This window comes from Choloepus didactylus, chromosome 6 (genome assembly GCF_015220235.1).
Source record: "Choloepus didactylus isolate mChoDid1 chromosome 6, mChoDid1.pri, whole genome shotgun sequence".
Taxonomy (NCBI): Eukaryota; Metazoa; Chordata; class Mammalia; order Pilosa; family Megalonychidae; genus Choloepus; species Choloepus didactylus.
In genome coordinates, this window is record NC_051312.1 from 87,239,132 (window position 1) to 87,259,359 (window position 20,228).

The 20,228-nt window shown below is 61.1% G+C and overlaps 1 protein-coding gene across 4 annotated transcripts; it reads left to right on the forward strand.

Moving 5' to 3' along the window:
* The first annotated feature begins 69 nt into the window (after positions 1-69).
* On the forward strand, positions 70-19,334 carry RELT (RELT TNF receptor). 4 transcript variants are annotated; one of them, XM_037840562.1, is made up of 11 exons: positions 70-191; positions 11,912-11,982; positions 13,243-13,314; positions 13,445-13,611; positions 13,828-13,907; positions 14,620-14,877; positions 16,232-16,312; positions 16,546-16,627; positions 16,811-17,068; positions 17,433-17,619; positions 17,769-19,334. In XM_037840562.1, exons 2-11 carry the CDS (start codon positions 11,938-11,940, stop codon positions 17,814-17,816), a joined length of 1,278 nt encoding a protein of 425 aa, XP_037696490.1. In that variant the 5' UTR covers positions 70-191; positions 11,912-11,937; the 3' UTR covers positions 17,817-19,334. The 4 variants fall into 4 exon arrangements, with proteins under 4 accessions (XP_037696490.1, XP_037696488.1, XP_037696491.1 ...); XM_037840560.1 differs by lacking the exon at positions 70-191 and adding an exon at positions 8,709-11,252; XM_037840563.1 differs by lacking the exon at positions 70-191 and adding an exon at positions 8,709-9,222.
* Positions 19,335-20,228: the final 894 nt, after the last annotated feature.

Genomic DNA, 20,228 nt, shown 5'->3' on the forward strand with positions numbered 1-20,228 from the left:
GAGTCTGACGTCGGGGGCGGGGCCGGCGGCCATGACGCGTGAGGGCGGGGCCTCGCGCCTTCCCGGCCTGGCCGGCGATTCATTCAAAAGGCGCTCAGGCTGCGTGGCCGCCGGTGCGCGCGCCGAGCCGGGCCCGGGTGCTGTGTCGAACCGGGAGCAAAGCAGGAGCTGGAGCTGCGCCGTGCGGAAAGGTAACGAGGGTGTGCGGGCTCCCCCTCCCGGGGTCGGTCCCAGCGGACGGGGCCGGATGATGCGGACCTGAGTGGCGCCCCCTGCCTGCCCGCGTCTCTGAGGAAGTTCGCCCGCGCGGCGGATGCCGCAGCCGGGTGCTCCCACCGCCCCCTACAATGCGTCGGGTCCCGGTGTCTTTCAAGCACACCAGCCTCGGCGCGTCTCTGAGCCCCCTGCCAGGGACTGTGTCCCCCTCGGCGCGTCTCTGAGCCCCCTGCCAGGGACTGTGTTCCCCTGCCCCGGGTCCTCTGCGTCCTCCGGGCGCGACTCCTGGCCGGGCCCTGCGCAGTGGGGTGGCGGGAGTGCGCGAAGGGGAAAGGAAGCAGCGGCGGAACTTGCAGTTTAAGGAGCCGAAGGGGTCCGGAGCCGTCCCCCGCCCGGGAAACTTAGGCCTAGACCAGGACGGGGTGCCGGACCGGACGGCAGCCCTTTGGTGCGGCTGCGGCGCCGGGCGGCCCCGGGAGGGGGGGATCTGAACGGTGTCAGCCCGTGACTGTGGGTGACACGGCGCGTGAGGCTGCCCGGCCCCGGCGAACGTGTGGCCGGGACACTGGGTGGTGACGCCGAGCCGAGCGGGCGACACAGAGGGGCTCTGTGTGTCTGTGAGAGGCAGAGCGTGTGCGTGTGATTGTGTGTGTGTGTGTGTGTGTGTGTGTGAGAGAGAGAGAGAGATACCCCGGGTCACTGGGGTCACCGAGTGTGTGTAGCTTGTGGCGTGACCAAGGCAGATCCAGGAACACTTGTTATTGTGAGTGTAAAGAGAGGGCGAGAAACGCCGAGTGACAAGGAGCGGCAGAATCTCTGAAGCTCGTGGTGTGTGAGTGGGGTCAGGGCTTGGCGTGGCTGTGTGTATGCGCGTCTACACCTGCCGGCAATGAGTAAAAGGTGGAAAGAAGAGGGGCCCGACACCTTCCAGCAGGCCTAGGGGGCAGGCGTCTGAGGGAGAAGGGTCTCTCCAGGACTGTCTCCAAGAGGACACCCCTCAGGAGCTCAGTTTAGTGAGGGATTGGGGTGGACCCTGAGTGACTTGCCCTGGCAGGGAGCCAGGGGGCAAAACTGGGAGGCATCTAGTGGGGTGTTATCTCTGGCAGCAGGCTGAGGGGCCCAAGGGGCCCTGAGGGTAGCACACACATACACTCCCAGCACCTACACTCTCAAGCCCGAGGTCCTCGAAGCCAGGCATAGCCCTACCTGCCTTCAGAACCTGTATTCTCACCGGGCCTGGGCAGTCTTGCTCCCAGCCCGTGCCCCCGCTGGGCCTCAGTCTCCCCATCTGCACACCGAGGCTGTGAATGAACATGAATCATCACTTTGGGATCCTCTATTGTTTTTGGGTCAGCTGCCTCTGTTCTCCCTTCCCTCCCTCCAGGCAGAAAGACTGCAGTGGGGGGTGGGGACAGGGTGTCTGCTGGGGACTCTGTGGCCCAGAGGCTGCACACAGGCGCTAGTGACGGGGTTGGGAGCAGAGCCCTCAGCCTCCCTCCCAAAGACTCCCTGGTCTTCGGGCCAGGCTGGAACTTCTGATCCATAGACACTGACTTCTCTGGCTCCAGTCTCCTTTTCTTCAGTTCCCTGGTTGGGGTAGGGGGTGGGGGGTGAACTGGTTCCCCTCCTGGGAGGCTAAGTTCTTGTTGGAGGGCTGGGGCAGGGCCGTTTACCATCAGGGCTGGACTGCTCTGAGACTCCCCAACCCCACAAGAAGGTCTATGGAGTTCATCCGGGGTGGGTAGGATTGGGTTCTCCAGCCCAGGGTAGGGGGGCACCTGCTGGACGGTGGGCTGCCTTATTGAAACCCCACCGTGGTTCTGTGATGCACTTACTGCTTTTCACCAAAGGAAACTGAGACTCAGAGAAGCAAAGTGACTTGCCCAAGGTCATTCAGTCAGGACACTGCCAGAACTGGCACTCAGGTCTTCTGACCCTGAAGCCCTGTGAGATGCTTGGAGAGGGCCACCTACCTTCCTAACATCTGCTCACAGCTCCTTCGGGCTTCCTCTTCTCAAAACTGGGCTGGAAAGCACGGCCTTGCCAGGGTGTCCCATCATGTGTTCTGAGTGAGTGCAGTGTGTACACACGTGTGCCTGAAACATTGGGGAGGGCGGGGTATGTGGTTTTCTTGCTCCTCCTCTTCCTCTTCATCCTCCTCCTCGCCCCAGCCCCAGCCAGGAAGTCACCAGAAAGGCCTGTCTCCGGCCTTCTATAGCCTGCAACTGGCTTTGGGAGCGAGCACATGGCTCTGAAGAGAATCTGATCAGCCCAGGCTCCAAGGGACAGGGAGAGCAGGGATACCTGAGAGTCTCAGGTGACCTTTCCCGTACCTGGGAGGCCCCTATCCCACTCTTCCAAGTCCACCCACACCTTGTGGTGGGAAGCAGGCTGGGAGTGACCTTGAGCTGGTGCCTTACCCTCTGTGGGCCTCAGTCTCCTCATTCTTCCCAGAGGCTCCTCCCAGCTCCGATCACCGCAGCTTCTTAGTGGAGAGCTGGGGCTGGGGATCAGGGTGTCCCTCGGTCCTCTCTGGAATGACTGGAGCTGTGTTTCTTGGGGCTGATCAAAATAGCTGTCTTGGTCTCCAGGGGCTGAGCCCGAGTTATTTCCATCGTCAGCAAAGAGGTGGAAATAGCTCAGGGCCTGGGAGGGGAAGAGAGAGGGGAAGGGGTAACCTCTTTTCATCCCAGCCTTCCTGGAGGCCCCCCAGGCCTGCCCTGCACCCTGCTCAAGCCACATCTTTCTGAGAACCTAGGTCTCCTGGATGACTTGGGAACAGGACTGGTTTCCACATGTGGCTCCAGCTGGGCCTGGTGTGACAGTTGCTGGAGCAAGGTGCCTGTGTCTGGCCAAGGAGGGGGCTGTGGAGGGGCAGTCGGCATTCCCCCCACCCCCCCTTAGGTCAGGAGTCGAAGTTCATGGGTGCAGCTCATTTTATAGAGAGAGACTGAGGCTCTAATAAGTGCAGGGACCTACCCAAGGCCCCACAGAACCCTGCGAGTCTCCAGACAGGATACTTACCTTCTGTCCTGCTCCCTGGCTGACTGGGCATGGCCCAGGAGTAGAAGCTGGCTCAAGATCCACCTTCACAAAATCAGGGCTGCCTCATGTCCAGCTCTGGCCTTACTGTCTTTGCCCCAACTCCCTTACCGACTTCTCTACCTCCAGTCCCAGTTCTGCCATTCACTGTCAGAATGACCTCTCTAAAGAAGCTTTTACTTTTTACCTCTAAAATATAGTCCAAACTCCTCATTCTGGTGTTGAGGCCTTTCCCTCCAAGTCTTCTTTCTGACTTTACATCCTCAGCCTCATCTCCCCTACCAAGTGCGTCCATTCTGCCTTGCCTTTGCTTTTTTCTAGAACCCTCCTGGCCATTCAGGGCGCAGCCCCAGCCCCACCTCCCCCAGGAAGCCCTCCCAGCCAGTGTTCATCTGTCTTCATTGTTGTGTTCCACTCGCCAGCTGTCCCCCCTCCTTCTCTTGCCTCTGGGGAACAGGCACAGGTGTGGGGCACCTCTGGGTACTGCATGCCAGGGCCAGGGCTGAGTGAGGTGAGCCTGGGCCCGCAGCCTGCCCTCTCCCACTGTCATTTCTGTGCAGACAAGGCTGCTTCCTGAGCGTCTACTCTCTGCTAGATGCACCAGAAGATTTGCACCCAGGGTCTCTGATGCTCACCAGGGCTCAAGGTTGAATGTGTGCCAGGGCTTAGGGTCAAACACTCAGGGCCACCCCCCTGGGGTATGGGGGGAGTTTGCTGCCTGTCAGCAGGGGGAACTATCCCTGCTGTGGCCCTTTGGTGTGCCAGGTCCTGGGCTCGGCACTTCCTCACAGCACAGCACGCTGTGGGGGCGCCTTCTTTCCAAGTTGTCCATGGGAGAGCGGAGACCCAGAGAGCAGGGGGGACCAGCCCTAATTCGAGTCACTCAGCCACCAGGGCTGGAGTTTGGCACTCAGGCTCTCGCCAGCCCCCAGCCATGTCTTCAGGCCTGGAGTGCGAAGGGGGCTTATCTGACAATTCTAGCATCAGTTTCCAAAGAAGGATCAAGAGGGCCGGCCCAGCTGGGGTTTGTGGATAAGGCTGTTCGGCACCTGGGTGGCTGGATAAGTTCAGCCTCCCTCCCTTACAGGGCCAGCCCCTCTTCCAGGCAGGCAGGAGAGGGTGGACGGGGAGGAAAGGGTTTTGCCTGAGATCACCCATAGGGACTGGCAGGCCCCACCCCCCTCTCAGGCTGAGCTGCCGTGAGCCTGGGCCTGGTACCACTGGGTGGGGCTGGGGTGGCCGGGAACCAGGAGGAAGCCAGTCCGTACCCTCTGTGTGCCCGGCCCTGAGGCACTCACATCCTCAACCTCATGCTCTAAGTGGGTCCTGGGTCCCTTCTAGGTACAGGCAGGGAAAGCCCAGAGAGGGCAAGGGACTTGCCCATGGTCACCATCAAGACCCTGGTTTGCCAGGATCCACACTCAGGGCTGTCTGCCTTGAAGGCCAGAGTTCTTTTCCTGGGCCAGCCTGGGAAAGATGAGAGCATTATAGATAAGGTGCCGTGCGGCTGGGAGCACATGCCCTGGGTGGTTGGCTCGGATGGAGAGGGACGGAGCGGGCCTCTACAGCCACTTAGAAGTAGGGTCTGAGCGTGCAGTGGAGAGGGGGAAGGAGGGCGTCGGAGGAGGGACCCAGGCTCTGTCCTGCACATCCCCCCTGAGAGGGGACAGTGAGAGCAGGGAGGGACCTGGCAGGGCCGTCCCGCCTCCTGCATTCGCTCCCCTGCCCTCCCTGCCTCAAAGAGCACCCTCCAGGCAGGGGCTGAGGGAGAACCAAAACCAAGGGTGGCTTGAGGGGCCGGGAGCTGAGGGCCCAGGGAGGGGAGGGTCACCCCAACAGAGAAACTTGGTTGTAAGAGGCGCTGCTGTTCCCCCATGACCTTCCGGATCCTCTGGCCACGCTCTAGGGTCAGCTGAACAGTCACAATTGCTCTGAATTCTAGAGGAGGAACCAGGATTGGGAAGGTGGGGCTGGGAAATGGGCACCCAGGATCCTCCCAGGAGGCCAGGGCCCCTCCCCCATGCTGCTGGGACTTATGTTGGGTTCCTCAAAGCATCCTCATCTGCTCCCAACCCAGCGTGTGACTGACAGGATGCTACTCGCCTCTGAGCTTGGGGTCCTGCCTGGCCCTTGGAGGGCTGCAGTGAGTATTGGTGCTCAGTGTCTCCACTTGTCCCCCAGCAGCCCAGCAGGCAGAGAGTGGCACCCCTGTTTGCAGAGGAGGACCCCAAAGCTCAGGGAGTGTAAGTCACTCACCCCAGATCACTGAGCGGCTCTGTGACACAGCCAGAGTTGAACCCAGGTGTGCCCGCTGCAGGGCCCAGCGCCTCCCCACCCCCATGTTCTCAGCCGAGGACCCCAGTTCTCAGTCCAGCTCCGGTGGGTCGGGCCTGACCTGGGATTGCTTGGGGTGGGGTGAGGTCTCCTTCTCGTGTACCCTGAGCCTGGAAGAGTCAGAGAATGGGGCAGGCTGGGGTTGTGGTCTCCCTCAGAGTCTCTGGGAGCATCAGCCCATGTCTACCAGGGAGGGGTGATGGGGTGCAGGCTCTAAGCCACCCTGGCATGTTAGTGATTCGGTACCAGATGTCTGGTCAGGGTGGGAGGGAAAGGGGGCTTCTCAGAGGAGGAGGTAGTTGTAGGATGGCAGGGGTGGGGGTGCAATGGGGTGTCTTCCAGTCCCTCCCAGACCCTTGCCTTGGGGCAGCCCAGCCCCCCACCCCCAGGCTCTTGAAGGAAGCCCGTGGTGCTGAGAGATTGAGCAGTGGGCTAGGAGCAGGACACAAAGGGGCAACAGGGATGCCAGGCCCAGGGTGGGATGGGCAAGGGCTGCCCACTGCCCGCCCTTACTCCTGGGTTGGTAAACCTCATCTCTTTTGAGACCAAGTTGTTATAGGTCATTACTTAGCTTCTCTGAGCCTCAGTTTCCTCACCTGTAAAGCGTTGAACTCTTTCTTTGAGGGGTTCTGTGAAATCCCGTCTAGAATGGACATGGTGCATGCGGTAGGTGTTTAGGGGAGGGGAGTGTTGGGGAGCCCAGCTTTGCCCCAGGGACAACCGTCTGGTCCCAGACATCCCCTCCCCTAGTCCCAAGCTCAGCCGGGAAGGGGGTGGGGTGGGGGAGGGCTTGCATCTGTGCCATACCCAGACTGGGGGGAGCTAGGTGGACCAGGTCTGGCTGCCTCGGCCCTTTCTTCAGCCCCAAGGGGCCAATTAATCCCCCTCAGCCTCACCTGCCCACCCCACCCACCTGAGCCACCAGGGCCCAGAGCCCGTGGCAGTTAGGTCTGAGGGGCAGAGCTTGCCCAGCCCCTGGGGGCTTGGCTGAGGGGTGGGCCGGGAGTGCCAGCTGCCTGTCTGTACAGTGGTGCAGGATTCAAGGTGCAGCATGCCTGGAGTCCTCACCCCAAGATTGTGACCTGGGAGATCATGGCTGCCCTAAGCCGGGTAGATACAGGAATGGGGACTCCTTGCTGAGTAACCCCGAACCAGCCCCAGCAGGCCTAGGGAGCCAGAGCCCCACCCTGGGAACCCCTCTTCCTCCCTCTGGGAATTCCCGACCTTCGCAGCTTTCCAGGCCTTCCCCAGCCTTCCGGCTTCTTACAGTTCCCAGTGCCCCTTCCCATCTGAGCTGGCACAGACCAGGGCAGCATGCAAATGTGTATGGATACAGGCAAATCTCAGAGGCCCGGAGCCTGCTGGGTGGGGCAGCACCTCCTTCCCTGGGACCCATTCAGGGCCTTCGTAGTAGCCCCTTAGTCGGACTACCTGCTGTGGCTACAGCTCCCCAGCCTCTGCCATCGGGTTGGCAAGCACCCTAGGCCATCTACAATACGGCAGGCCCTGGGCTAGGCTCCAGGGTGAGGGTTGACAGAAGGGCGACAAACAATTAAAAATGAGGCGGGAAGTAGAGTCCGGCAGACCTGAGCTCCATCCCCGCTTCACCACTCACAGGCTACGGGACCCATTCAAGTGACCTCCCGTGTGGGAGGAATGAGGGACATTCATCTCTCCTGTGAGGGGTGCAGGTGGCCGAGGATGAGGGCCCGGCCTGCCCCGGGCTGGGGTCAGTCCCCTGCCCCTGTCGGGAGTGGGGTGAGAAGCAGGCAGGGCCTGGCTGCCCTCCCCCCTCCACTGCCTGCTGTGGGCACTGCCCTACTTCAACCCCTGTTGCCAGGGAACCACGGTGCTCCTCGCTAACCTGGATTTCTCCATTGATGGGTGGCCTTTGTCTTCTTGCTTCAGGCACGGCCACCGTTGGGGGAGGCCTGTGTCCAGCTGTGTTTCCAGGCAACCCTGGGCCCTGAGGCTGAGGGAGGCCCAGTGCTGCAGGCTGGGGGACAGAAGAGCCCACCTGGACGGGTACCTCCTCCCACCTCCACTTGGCGGGAAGCCCTCCGAAACACAACTTGTCCAGGTCTCTCCCTCCCCTCTTAACCCTTCAGGGGTTCCCAGAGGCCCTGGGGTCATGCCCGCGATCTTCAGCTTGCACTTGAGGCTTGGTCTGACCCTGTACTGCCCACCGAGCTTTCCAGACTCCTCCCCACCTCCTGTGCCCTCCCTCCCCCTGGGTTTTCACTGGGGCGTCCTGTGCACCTGGCTCTGTGCCAAGCCCAGTGCACGAATGTGACTGTTAGAGAGTCTCAGTTTCCTTCACACCTGCCTGTCGAGTGTGTGCCCCTACCCCTGCCCCGAGCCACAGATGGGGAAACAGGCATGGCAGAGATGAGTGTGTGTTTATTGTGGGCTTACTCTGTGCTGAGGATTAATGTGAATTCTTGCCTTGTGTCCTCACTGCGGCCCTCTGCAGGGGAACACAGCTCCAGAGCCGGTGAAGGGCAGAGTGAGGCGGGCGGACTGCAGGGCGGGCTTTCCACGAGACCCGTAGCCCCCAGATAGCCCCAGATCCCAGTCCAGAGCCACCCCTGCCCGATGCCAAGCTCTGGGCTCCTTAACCCTCACCTGCTCTCGGGCCCTCTGTGCCCCCTGCTGAGCGCACCCCTGCTGGTCCCGCCTCCCCGGCAGGCCCGACCCTGGCCTGGCGCTGGGCACAGAGGGCAGCATGTGGCGTGGGGAAGGGGCCGCCTGAAGAGGCTCATTGCCCACAGGGCCATATGCGGAGGGGGAAGTGGTGATGGGGGGCTTCCAGGAGGAAGTGACGGAGCTGAGCCCTGGAGGAAGAGTACGTGTTGGAAGGGCCATGGGCAGAGGAAACAGCAGTACAAGTGCTGAGGTCAGAGGCAAGTGCATCTGAAGGACCAAGAAGCTCAGGAGGCTGGAGGGGTTGGGGGTGGCCGGCGGGGGCTCTCTGGAGCCTCCCTGAGGGTGAGGGGAGCTGGCCTGGGGCCTGGACGCCACTGCGGAGGCCCGTTGGGGTGTCGGGGGTGCAGCGGTGGGAGGCCCCCAGGCTGGGGCGCGGCGGGGCAGGTTGTGGCAGGGGCTTGGGTGACCTGCGCTTCGATTCCGGGAAAGGGGAAGCTGCGCGGCCTGGGCGGGCGGGGCACCCCAGCTTCCTCTTTCTCTGGGGCCTCCAGGGCTGCCCCTCTGGGGCTCCTGTGTCTCCTTGAGCCAGAGCTGGGGCTTTGCTACTTGGCCTTTAACAGGGAATTTCTCGTTCTAACTGGGTGTTTTTGTTGGAGGATGGGGGCTGGGTGAGTCTGAGGAAGCTGTCCCCCCACCTCAGCGAGCCTGTCTGTGGGGGCCCCTACTGCAGACACTGGGCTGGGTGTGGATTTTGTGGTGAATAAAATACATGTCCTTGCCCTTGCTGCTGTTTGGTGGCGGAGCAAGCAATAAACAAGTAAGCAAACAAATGGTTAATTACAGACCAGGACAAGAGATGCAGAGGAAAAGAAAGGAGGAAATCACACCACATACTTTAGGCTCCTTACCTTCCTTCGACCTCATGGCAGCCTGGCTGAGATGAACACCCCCATTTTGCAGATGAGGAAGCCGAGACCCAGTGAGGTGAAGCAAGGGGCTCGGGTCCCACAGGGAGTTGGTGGCCCTAGGCAAGGAGACTGGGGAGGAGCAGCCTCTCCTCTGCTCACACCCCCTTGGCCTGGGACAGGACACTACTGGGAAAGTGTTCAGTCCCGTCCCACCCCACCGTGGGAGGGGATGTTGGAGCTTTTGACTTTCAGCTGAGGGGTCCGTGGCCTCTCGTCTCCGACACCCCCTCCTCCTCCAGGAAGCCCTCAGGAGATGCTTGTCTTTGGAAGGTCACTTCCTGGCCATCAGAGCAAGGCAGAGAGGTGGGGATGGGGCCTTCATGGAACCCCCAGCCAGGCCGAGGGACCTCAGTCTGAACTTGCTTTTAGATCAAGTTTCCAGAGCTAAGAGATTAGATGCTAGAGGCTCGGAGGGGAGGGAAGGGCAGAGGGGAGGTCAGAGCCACGGGCGTGCACACGTTTGGGCACAGGGTTTCTGGGCAGCATGGCCAGGCAGGTCCATCTGGGGCTCAGTCTGAGTGTGGGGAGGTGCAGGGAGCTGCCCCAAGCAGAGACTCTGGCAGCCAGGCTGGAGGAAGTGCCGGTTTGGGGTAATTAGAAGGCATGAGGGCAGCGAGCGTCTGTGGGGTTCCCGAGCAGGCCCCTGTTGGCGTCGTATCTGGGTCTTTGGATCCCCGTTTTCCTCCTGGAAGTCTCTGGGTGACATGGCTCCTCTATCTGGAGACTAGCAGCCGTGTTTCCCCTCCCTGTGACTCTGGTCACCGGGCAGGTGCATCCAGCTCAGAGCGGGACCTCTCCTTTCTCGCTTGGCCTCTGGCTTTTCTCCTCCCCTCCCCTCACTCCCCCGGGCCCACTCTGGAACATGGAGGAGTGCTGGGTCCTGGGTGGGGGTGCTGTGGGGACAGCCTGAGGACTTGGGACTCACAGCCACACCTGTGGGTTTGATCCCTTGGAGAACAGGCAAGAGGGGCCCTGGGGAAACTGGCATGAGGTGGGCGCGGGGCCCGGGCTGGGGAGGCGGCAGGAGTCCTCTCCAGAAGTGACAAGCTGGGGGGGTGCAGGGAGCTGGGGGGAGTGATGAGTCAGGGGACACCGTTTGCCGGGTGTTGACAGCAGGTTGTGGCCTTCGCCATACTCTGTGCCGGGCCTTCTCCTGTCCTTGGTTTTCCCCTGAACTGGCCTCAGGCCGAGAGCCGCTGCCAGTGACCTGGAGAGCCCCGGGGATGGTATGACCGCATCCCTCCCCCTCGCCCTGTGTTGTAACTCAAACCCCTGGCCTGCCAGGTCCCTGCAGGGCCAGGCCGCCCGGACAGCAGGATCGGGTTCCGCAGGCTCCTTTTCCAGTCGGGAAGCCCAGACTGCCACGGAGCGAGGGTTGCACGGGCTGCTCACCAGTCCCCGCAGGCCCCCCGTTTTCCCTTGGCTGAGTATCAGACAGCTCTGTGTTCCAGGCAGGGTCCGTCCAGCCTGCGGGGGTCCTGGGCCAGCGGCGCCTGACAAACACGGGTTCCCCTCACCCGGAATTTCAAGCCGTGCCTCTTGGAAATACATCACGGAACTTCCTCCCTTTGCCTCGGTCCCATTTGCTGTCTTATCTGAGCCCTTCTTCCTGCTTATTCCCTTACCTGGAATGTTTGGTTGGTCTAAAAATAAGAAGTGCTTCATCTAGGAAAAGAAAAAAGACAAGGCTGGAGTCTCTTCTCAGAAGGAGGCCGGTCTGAGCCTGGGGGTCCTTAGCCTCAGGCCGGTGGGCTGCAGAGTCACCCCTGAAACTTCCCTGATTCCCCCCACCAACCATCCTCTGTGCCTCACCCACATTATTTATTTTTGCTTGGCTGGGGGGGCCACTCTTTATCTGTTTGCTGTCCGTCTCCCCTGGGACGTGAGCTCCCCGAAGCCAGGAGCCTAGTCTGCCTTGGTGAGACCTGCTTCCCTGGTGCCCGGGCCTGAAAGCAGCCATGGCCACCCCCAGCCCCAGCCCTGCTCAGCATCGGGGCGGAGATGCCATCGATGGGACCCAGCCTTCCGCGGGGGAGTCAGCTGGGTGTGAGCTCGGGGCCGCAGCCACCAGGAGGACCAGGGCTGGGATAGGTGGGGTGAGGGACACAGAGATGGGGGTCCGAGCAGGCCCCATCCCAGCTTTGGGGAAAGAGAGGTCCTGGGGAGCCTCTGGAAAGAGAGGCCTTTGAGTCGGGCTTTGAAGGGTGAGGGAAAGGGCTTTTGTTGGAGCCAGAGCAGCAAAAGAAGTGTGAGCCGGGCCTGTGTGGGGACCTGCGCGTGGTTCCAGGTAGCAGGAGGAGTCCGGAAGGCTTGAGGGGAGGATTGCCAGCCCCCTTGGCTCCCCCCACTGGAGCCACCTCAGGCTTCCTTCCTCCTCCCAGGCTCCCCTGGTGATGTCTCAGGCCCCTGGCTCTTTATGGAAGGGGAAGGAAGCCCTTCCTCCTCCAGGAAGCTTCCCAAGCCTGGCAGAGCCCTCTGTCTCCCTCCAGCCTGTCCCCCGCTGTGAGGCTGGTGTACAGACAGGGCCCCCCACCTCCACTTGGGCCTGCATGGGGTGGCCTGGTCCAAGCTGCCCCGTCCTCCGCCTTCCCCAGGGGAACTTGGCGAATCCCCCGACAGGTCCTGCTGTCTGAGAGCAGTGCCGGGAGGGCAGCAGCTGCCTGCCTGCTCCCGCGTCCCCCTGAGCCTCCCTCTGTCTGGCCTAGGCTGCCGACCGCCACGGGGCCTGAGGATGAAGCTGAGCCCACTGCGCTGGCCCCTGTCCTGCCTCCTCTTGGTGAGTTGGGGCTGGCACTTGGGGAAACCAGACGAGCTGAATTCTGAGGCCTACACCCCACCCCAGCCCTCCAGGAGGGGGTTGTAGAAGCTGCTCAGGAACCTGTCCTGGGTGGGGGCTGCCTACTCGGCTCTTCCTTTGAAGAATCCGACACTGGGAGGCACCTTCTATTCCACCCTGGGCAGGGGAGCAAGAAGAGAGTGGGCAGGAGACCTGGGATTTGGAGCCTGGGAACCTTAGCACCTCAGATGCTGGAGTTGAAGCTCCAGGAACCCCAGATTCCAGATCCCAGAATCAGAGAATCAGACCAATTGCCCAGAGCCTGGTCACGACTCAGGCTTATAGACTTGCAGCCTTAGGCGGTTTCCTGGAGTCTGGTCTGAGGTTTTTCTGCTGTGATTCTGGAAGCTGAGGTGGGGAGGGGGTGAGATGTGGCCCCCAGCTTCCCTGAGAGCCACTTCTTGTGCAGAGCCTCCCAGGGCTTAGCAGGTGCTGTGAGCCAGAGCCTCCTGTGTGACTTTTCTTCTACCCCGTGGGGCAGCTAGCTCTGCTCTGTGCCAGCCACCCCCTAGCCAGCTCAGGCCAGTACACCAGGGTCTCCCCAGAGCAGAAGGGATTGAGGGCAGACATCTCATACCTGCAAGGTATCTCCTAGGTAGATTGGGCTGTGGGGCACAAATTGAGTGAGAAGATCCTTCCTTTGGGATGTGTCCTGCCCACTGGGTGCAGGGGTATGAGCAGGGTGACTGTGCATGGGGTGCAGGTCCCGGGGGAGGATGTGGTCCTGGAGGGGCAGCAAGGGGCCGGGATAGGAAGTACCAGCTGCAGAGCTGGCCCAGGGGTGATAAACAGGAGCCGGTTAATGACAGGCCCAGCTGTGACTGGGGCGGGGGGCCTGGGCGGAAGGCAGCAGGAAGGGGGACAGGATTTGAGAGAGGAATTCGGAAGCATTTCCTCCTTGTCGCCCTGACTAGCTGGAGAAGTGTGACTCAGAGACCCAAGGGCGTAAGATCCTGATCCCGCCCTGTCTGGGGCTTTCCAGACCTTTTCCAAAGCAGATGTGATTCCCAGGCAGATGGCAGGCCCTGCAGTTGTGGGATAGGACAGGCTCTGCTTGCTGCATGAGGGACTGAGTTTAGGAGGGTGTCCCTGAAGCCTGGCTGGGGTGGCCCCGTGTGGTCAGTGGAGAGATGTCTCCAGGGGCCCCATAACCCAGCACTGTGGCTGCCCTCAGTGTGCCCCCACCCACTGTTCTTCCAGCTGCTGCGCTGGCCTCTGGCCACTCCAACAATGGCGCCGTGGCAGTGCCCTCCTGGGGAGGAGCCCAGCCTGGTGAGCACTGCCTTGCCCATTGCCCTGTCCTGGGAAGGTTGTGGGGGTGAGCCGGGGCATCCCCGGCCTGGCTGCCCCAGAGACCCCAGTCCTGGCTCCTGGCTTTGCTCTCATCCTTCCCCTCCCACAGGACCCAGGCCAGGACACATTGTGCAGGTCCTGCGCCCCAGGCACCTTCTCGGCCTCATGGGGCCTCAGCCCGTGCCAGCCCCATGCCCGCTGCAGCCCGCGAGGGAGGCTGGAGGCCCAGGCAGGCACAGCGACTCGAGATGCGCTCTGTGGAGGGTGCCAGCCTGGGTGAGTCACAGGGCTGGGGGGCTACCAGCCCCCTGAGTCCTGGGGTCCCAGCCTCACCCCCACCCTGAGTAGGCCTCAGTCCTCCCATCTGTGGAGTGGGCTGGGTCAGGACCAATGAGGGTGCCAGAGTAGGAGTCCAGCCTCTTTCGGGGATAATTTTTGGGCACTTTCTGGGCCTCAGCATCTGGGCCTCAGTGACATCTTCCCTCTTTACAGGTGGTTTGCCCCTGAGGGGGCCCCTCATGTTCCATGTCAGCCGTGCTCCTGGGCACCTCTGGGAACCCGTGGCTGTGAGGGTGAGTGGCAGTTTGGGGCTAGGACTGGAGAGGGGGTATGTGTGTGGGGGGTTTCTGTGAGCCTGAGCCCAGGAGCCCTGCAAGGTCCATCTAGGGGCAGTGGGGTCCTCATTCTCCCAGCCCAGGGGAGGGCATGTGGCCAGAGGGTGCCCAGCAGGAGGCGGCCACATGTTCACTGGCTCTGGGTCTGCCCACCTTGTTTCAGAGTGGCTGAGACCTCCCAGCAAGTGGCAGCCACAGCTGGGCCCCTGGGCTCGTAGGCTCATGTCCTGACCCTTCCCCCACCCCTTGGACAGGCCCATGCAGATGAATGAGCACCCACACTCTTGCACATGCATGCACATGCACACTCACGCATGCACATGCCTCTTACTCGTTGGGAGAGTTGCCTCCTGAGGCAGTGAATCCACAGGTCACGTGGCAGATCCTGTGTCCCTGGGCCCATGCGTGTGCCATGCATGCCATCGGTCCCCAAGAGGACGAGTAGATGGGGCTGCAGTAAGAGCCAGCATGGGGGCCTTGCTCAGGCGGACTGGCCAAGGGGCCACAATGGAGGGGAGGGGTGGGCTGGCCTTGGCCTCCCCAGACTGGTGGACAATGGGTGGCTCTGGACCCATCAGCCCCCACACACCCTGACTAACTCAGGCCCTGGGCCTCCCTGTCTGTCTGTCTGTTTCTCTGTCTTCTCATGCCTCATCCTCCACGTGTTCAGTGTGGGGGCGGCGGGCCCGCCGTGGTGTGGAGGTGGCAGCTGGGACCGGTGGCAGTAGGGAGACACGGCAGCCTGGGAACAGCACCCGGGCGGGTGGCCCCGAGGAGACGGCTGCGCAGTACGCGGTGATTGCCATTGTGCCTGTCTTCTGCCTCATGGGGCTGCTGGGCATCCTGGTGTGCAACCTGCTGAAGCGGAAGGGCTACCACTGCACGGCCCACAAGGAGGTTGGGCCTGGCTCCGCGGGCGGAGGCGGCGGTGAGGCCCAGCCCGGGCCCAGGGTGGGGGGGCCCACGGTGAGGGGGGGCCCATGGTGGGGAGTCTCGGCCTGGGCTGCTGGAGGGAATCTGGCCTGGCGGGTCTGACAGGGTGAGGCCCGCGATGGGCATATCAGGAGGGCTTCTTGGAGGTGCTGTATGTCGGGCCTCAGAGGTGACAGCTGCAGACGGGCCCAGTGGCAGGAGGGGGAGGGGCGACGGGGCTGAGCGTAGAAGCAGGACTGCCGGTCAGGAGGCTTCAGTGGGATTCCCACCCTACTCCATGGGGGCTACAGTTGTGTGTATGGTTCAAGGGTCAGACTGCCTTCAAGGTACCCAGGGTGACCTCTGACCTCCGACCTCTGGCCTGGAGCAGGAGAAATTCCATATATCAGGAAGGCTGGCTCTGCCAGGGGCTCATGTTTCAGATCCAGGCTGTGGTTTGGGTTATACCCCTGGAGCCAGAGAGAGAGACACGTTCCTCCCACCCTTCTCCCTTCTCCCCCCTCCACCACTGTCCCCTGATGGGCAGTAGGTCAGCGGGGCCCCCACATGTGCATACACTACCCTGGGCCCACAGGAGCCTGTGGCTGAGTCATGATTGAAATGGCATCTCCCGTGCCAGCCTCCAGACTCCCTGGTCAGAGCCCCTCCTGACTCTCGACACTGAAATCTGCAGGGGCAGTAGCTTCAGGCAGGCAGGAAGGTGGCATCTCAGGGCCACTTTGCCTGGGACTGCGCTGGTTTTCCTAGCCGAGTGTCTTTTACCTGCTGGCTGCTGCCTAGGTGCAACACCTGAGAGCTTTGTTTGTTGCTGGTCCCGGGATTGACCCCAGTGGCCCCCTGCTCGTGCCCTTGAGGTTTTGCTCCAAAGCTGACCCAGGGCCCTCTATTAAATAGTTATATAGACAGGATGGTGTGCAGGGAGGAGGGAGGTCTGCAATGGCTGAATTGGCTGGAGGTGTTGGGGGTTCTGGGCAGGGAGGCAGCCCACAGCTCCCTGGGGCTGAGGAGGGGAGAGGGCAGGCCCCTAAGCAGCTGACCAGCCCGCCCCAGTCTCCAGCGACCGTAGAGTCCAGATGACCCTGAAACCTCAAAGCATCTGAGGTTGGGGTTGGTGGGTGCAGGAAGCAGTGATGCTGAGTAGTAAAGGTGATAACGGCTGAGGCCTGCAGTCCCAGGCGTGCCGGGCTTTGGGGCACCCCCCCTCCGGCGCGTCTGCGCATGCGCGGCCCTTCTGCTGTGAGCCTGCGACGGCCTGAAGCGCCCTCTGCCGGCAGATCCTGGCATAGCTCCCGAGCCTGGAGCCCCTGCTTGCGCTTCCCCGAGATCATGGCCCTTCTGCTCTTCCGCAGGGATCAACCTTGCCTGCCGGGCCGAGGAAGCCAACGAGGACACCATCGGGGTCCTGGTGCGTCTGATCACAGAGAAGAAAGGTGAGGGAATGGTTGATGCCACCCCAGTGCCCAGGAGAGGAGGGTCTGAGGCAGCCCTGCTCTGCCCTTCCCTGCCGTCACCCTATTGCTGGCCCTTTTTCCTCCTGATGTTGTCCGACGAGATGGAGAAAAAGGCACACGGCCTAGGCCTGGGATGGGGGCTGGGGGTCAGGTAGGGTTGGGGGGTGTGCCCCACATGCCCAGAACCAGGTTCTGACTGCAGCTGCCCACAGAGAATGCAGTGGCCCTGGAGGAACTGCTGAAGGAGCATCACAGCAGACAGCTGGTGCAGACAAGCCACAGGCCAGTGCCCAGGTGAGCAGGCAGGCGGGGCAGGAGGGGGCCCCAAGCCCACAGATGGTCAGCCCGCCTCCTGGGGACTCACCGCCCGGGTGTTTTCCCTCTTCTGTCGCCCTATTCCCCTCCTCCACCCCCTGGGGTTTCTGGCCCTGGGCCTGGCCTGGGTAGTGACTGCTCCTACCTTTGTTTTCTTTACAGGCTGCCACCAGGCTGCCCCAACATACAGCACATCTGCCCACATCGTCACCACCTCCACACCGTACAGGGCCTGGCCTCACTCTCTGGACCCTGCTGTTCCCGGTGCAGCCAAAAGAAGTGGCCTGAGGTGCTGCTGTCTCCTGAGACCGCAGCTGCCACCACTCCCACCCCTAGCTTCCTGCCAAACCCGGCCCGGGCACCCAAGGCTGGGGCCAAGGCTGGACGCCAGGGGGAGATCACCATCCTGTCTGTGGGCAGGTGAGACGGGCACAGATGCAGGGTCAGGGAGAGACCTCATATCCAGTGGGGAGGCAGGGCCCTGGGTTAAGCCTTGAACATCATATGTGATGGTTCCCCACTTTCCCTGTGCCTCAGTGTACCTCTCTGGGCAGTGGAGTGGTCAGAGAGGTCAGGCCCTCCCAGTCATGCTGGGGCTTCTCAGGGCAAGGGCCTGTGCACCTGCATCCTGGAGGGGGTGGGAGGGTGCCAGGAAGGGCTCAGGCGTTGGTAGGTTCAAGATTTGATCTGCGAACTTGCTGTGTGACCCTGGGCAGGAGCTGCCCTATTTGCGCCTGCAGTTCCCCACCTCTAATGGGGGTGCTTGCAACCCCTCTCCTCACAGGTTCCGTGTAGCTCGCATTCCCGAGCAGCGGGTATCTGAGGTGAAGACCATCACGGAGGCTGGGCCCTCAGGGGGTGATTTCCCCAACTGCCCACAACCTGGCCTCCCCCCCGAGCAGCAGGCACTGCTGGGAAGTGGCGGAAGCCAAACTAAGTGGCTGAAGCCCCAAGCAGAGAACAAGGCTGAGGTGAGGGCCAGTTGTGGGTTGGTGCCTGGGCCAACCCTGACCCAAAACAGGCCAGGGGTGGGGGGCTAGGGGGCCCTGGGCAGGGGCTACTTTTCAGCAGCCCTGATGTACCCCTGAATCAGTTCAGATCCCTCACCCCTGTCCCCCAGGAGAACTGCTATGTGGTCCGGCTAAGTGAGAGCAACATGGTCATCTGAGAGGCTGTCTAGTCTGAGGACACCGCAGCCCTGCCCTGGGAGGTGCTGAAGGCTTCCTAGAGGAGGCAGAGCTGCAGCTGGGCCTGTGAGGACCGAGGAGCAATGGCCTGGCGGACAACACAGCAGAGGCCAAGGCCTGGAGGTGGGATTGCCTGCCTGGCGAGGAGGCAGGCAGGCAGGCACTGTGGATCGGAGCAGACTGTGAGCCCCACCCCTGGCCCCTGCTGCCCCAGTTCCTCCCTTGTAGGAGGCACTTGACCCCTGTCCCAGCCCATGCCAAATCCAAGCAGCCCACAGGATTCTTTGTACCACAGGGAGCTGGGCTTTGGCAGGAAAGGAGCCTCTGCCCAGCACCCCTGGCCCTGCACCTTGGGCACTTAGCCATCCCCTGCCTCTGACAGGATCCTAGGACAAATTTGCCTTTTCCTCCCCTTCCAGCAGGTCCTATAAAGGGAAGGGATAACAAAAAGCTGTGGGCTGGGAGGCTGAATTCCTAGGTTCTAATCTTGGGCAAATCCCTGGCCATTGGTGGGGTCCCAGTTTTTCTGACTGTAAAGCGGGGAGAGAAAGATGTCTCAGTACCCAGGGCCTCAGCTACTTGCAGGTTCTTGGCTGGGTCCCTTGTGGGGGAAGAGCTTGACTTTCTGCCACCCTCTCCCAGTAGTTTTATCTGGCCCCATTTTTGCTGCTCCCAGCGCCTCCACTTTCATGGCCGCCATATGGGGCTGCCCACAGAAGGGGCTTAATGCATGTGCCTGCCCCCCACCCCAGTTTTTAATGAAAATGAGAAAACAGACTTGACCTGGGCAGGCCCAGTCGCCCCCGTGTCCCCAAGATCTCTGGAGCTTCAGGGAGAGGTATGTGTGATGGGGCTGGAGAGGTACCTCTGATCTCAGTGGTTTTTGTGTCCCCGTGGTATTGGGGGGCGTGCCCCCAGCCCCGGGCAGTGCGGGCAACTGCCCACCCCAGCGCCCAACTCCACAGTGTGCTCGGCAACCTGGTTATTTATGTGGGACTGTGCAGGCGCGGGCCCCACTGCCCCATCCCCTTTTCTCTTATTTATTGAGACTTGGCTGTTGTCCTATCCCCACATCCCTGTTTATTGAGTAATAAAAGGTGGGAAAGTGGTGTCTGTTGTGAGGAGCTTGTTTCTCCTGTGCCTCCCCAGGTCATCTGTCCACTCAAATAGCTCTTGAGCCCTGCTCTGTGTTGGGTATCGGGTGTTAGACAGACCTCATGGCAGGTGGGGACTGGGCAGCGGGGGAGGCAGAGACTCCAGAGGAGACTCCTCCCCTTGTCTGGGTCTCCTTGAAACTGCTGTCCACAGAAATACAATGTGAAGTGTAACTTAAATTTTTCTAACAGCCACCTTAAGAAAAGTAAAAAGAGCTTAATTTTAATAACATTAAATTTACTTTATTTAACCTAACATATCCCACATTATCTTCATTTCAACATTGTCAATATAAAATTAATGAGGTATTTTCCTTTTTTTTTTGTACTAAGCCTTTGAAATCCAGTATGTATTTCACACTTAAAGCGTGCTCTGAGTGCTCGATAGCCACAGGTGGCTAGTGGCCACTGTTGGACAGCACAGCTCTAGAGGAAGTGATAGTCACCCGGAAGATGGATGGGGTTAAGCAAGACACACTGGGGGTTGGAGGGTGTGGGAGGGGACTGTGTCCCAGGCAGAGTGTGCAGCGTGTGCAAAGGCCAGGCATCAACAGAAATAGGAGCAGGGGAAACTGGAAGTACAGTGGGACTGCGGCATGGAGACCCAGAGAGGGAGGACAGCAGAGGGCAGGCCACAAGGGCCCTTGGAAGCCATCGGCCTTATGCCAAGGGTTCTGGGAAGCCTCCAAAGGGTTTAGGGAAGGGAAGAGCATTATCGGTCAATTCACTCATGGAGAATGGGCAGAGAGCAGCAGCAGCAGTAGTACAAGCTGTTGTGGCATCTTGGCCCAAGAAGATGGAGGCAAGACTGTGTGGGTGTGATGGAGAGAAACAGATGATTTAAGAGATTCCTAGGACAGAAATGTTAGGGCTTGGTAGTGGGTGGGTCAAGGTTTTAGGGACAACCTGGCCAGTTGGGTGGACAAACAGTCCAGGGGTCAGCAGTGTTGGCTGGGCCTGTGACCCAGCCGGGTGGGATCTGAGGCAGCTGGATGTGAAGGCCTCAAGATCTTGGGAGCAGACCTAAGCTACAAGATTGTCTAGAAGTGCTCAGGTGGACATTTGCCAGGATTGGGCTAGCTGGGAACATGTCCCAGGGAAAGGGCCCAGCGCAGACCCTGGGCTACTCCAGGGGCAGGACAGAGAAAGCCTGCCAAAGAAGTGGAAAGAAAAATGGGAGGGTGGTGTCCTGAGAGCCAGGCAAGGACAAGTGCAGGGAGCAGGGCTGGGCCACAAGGC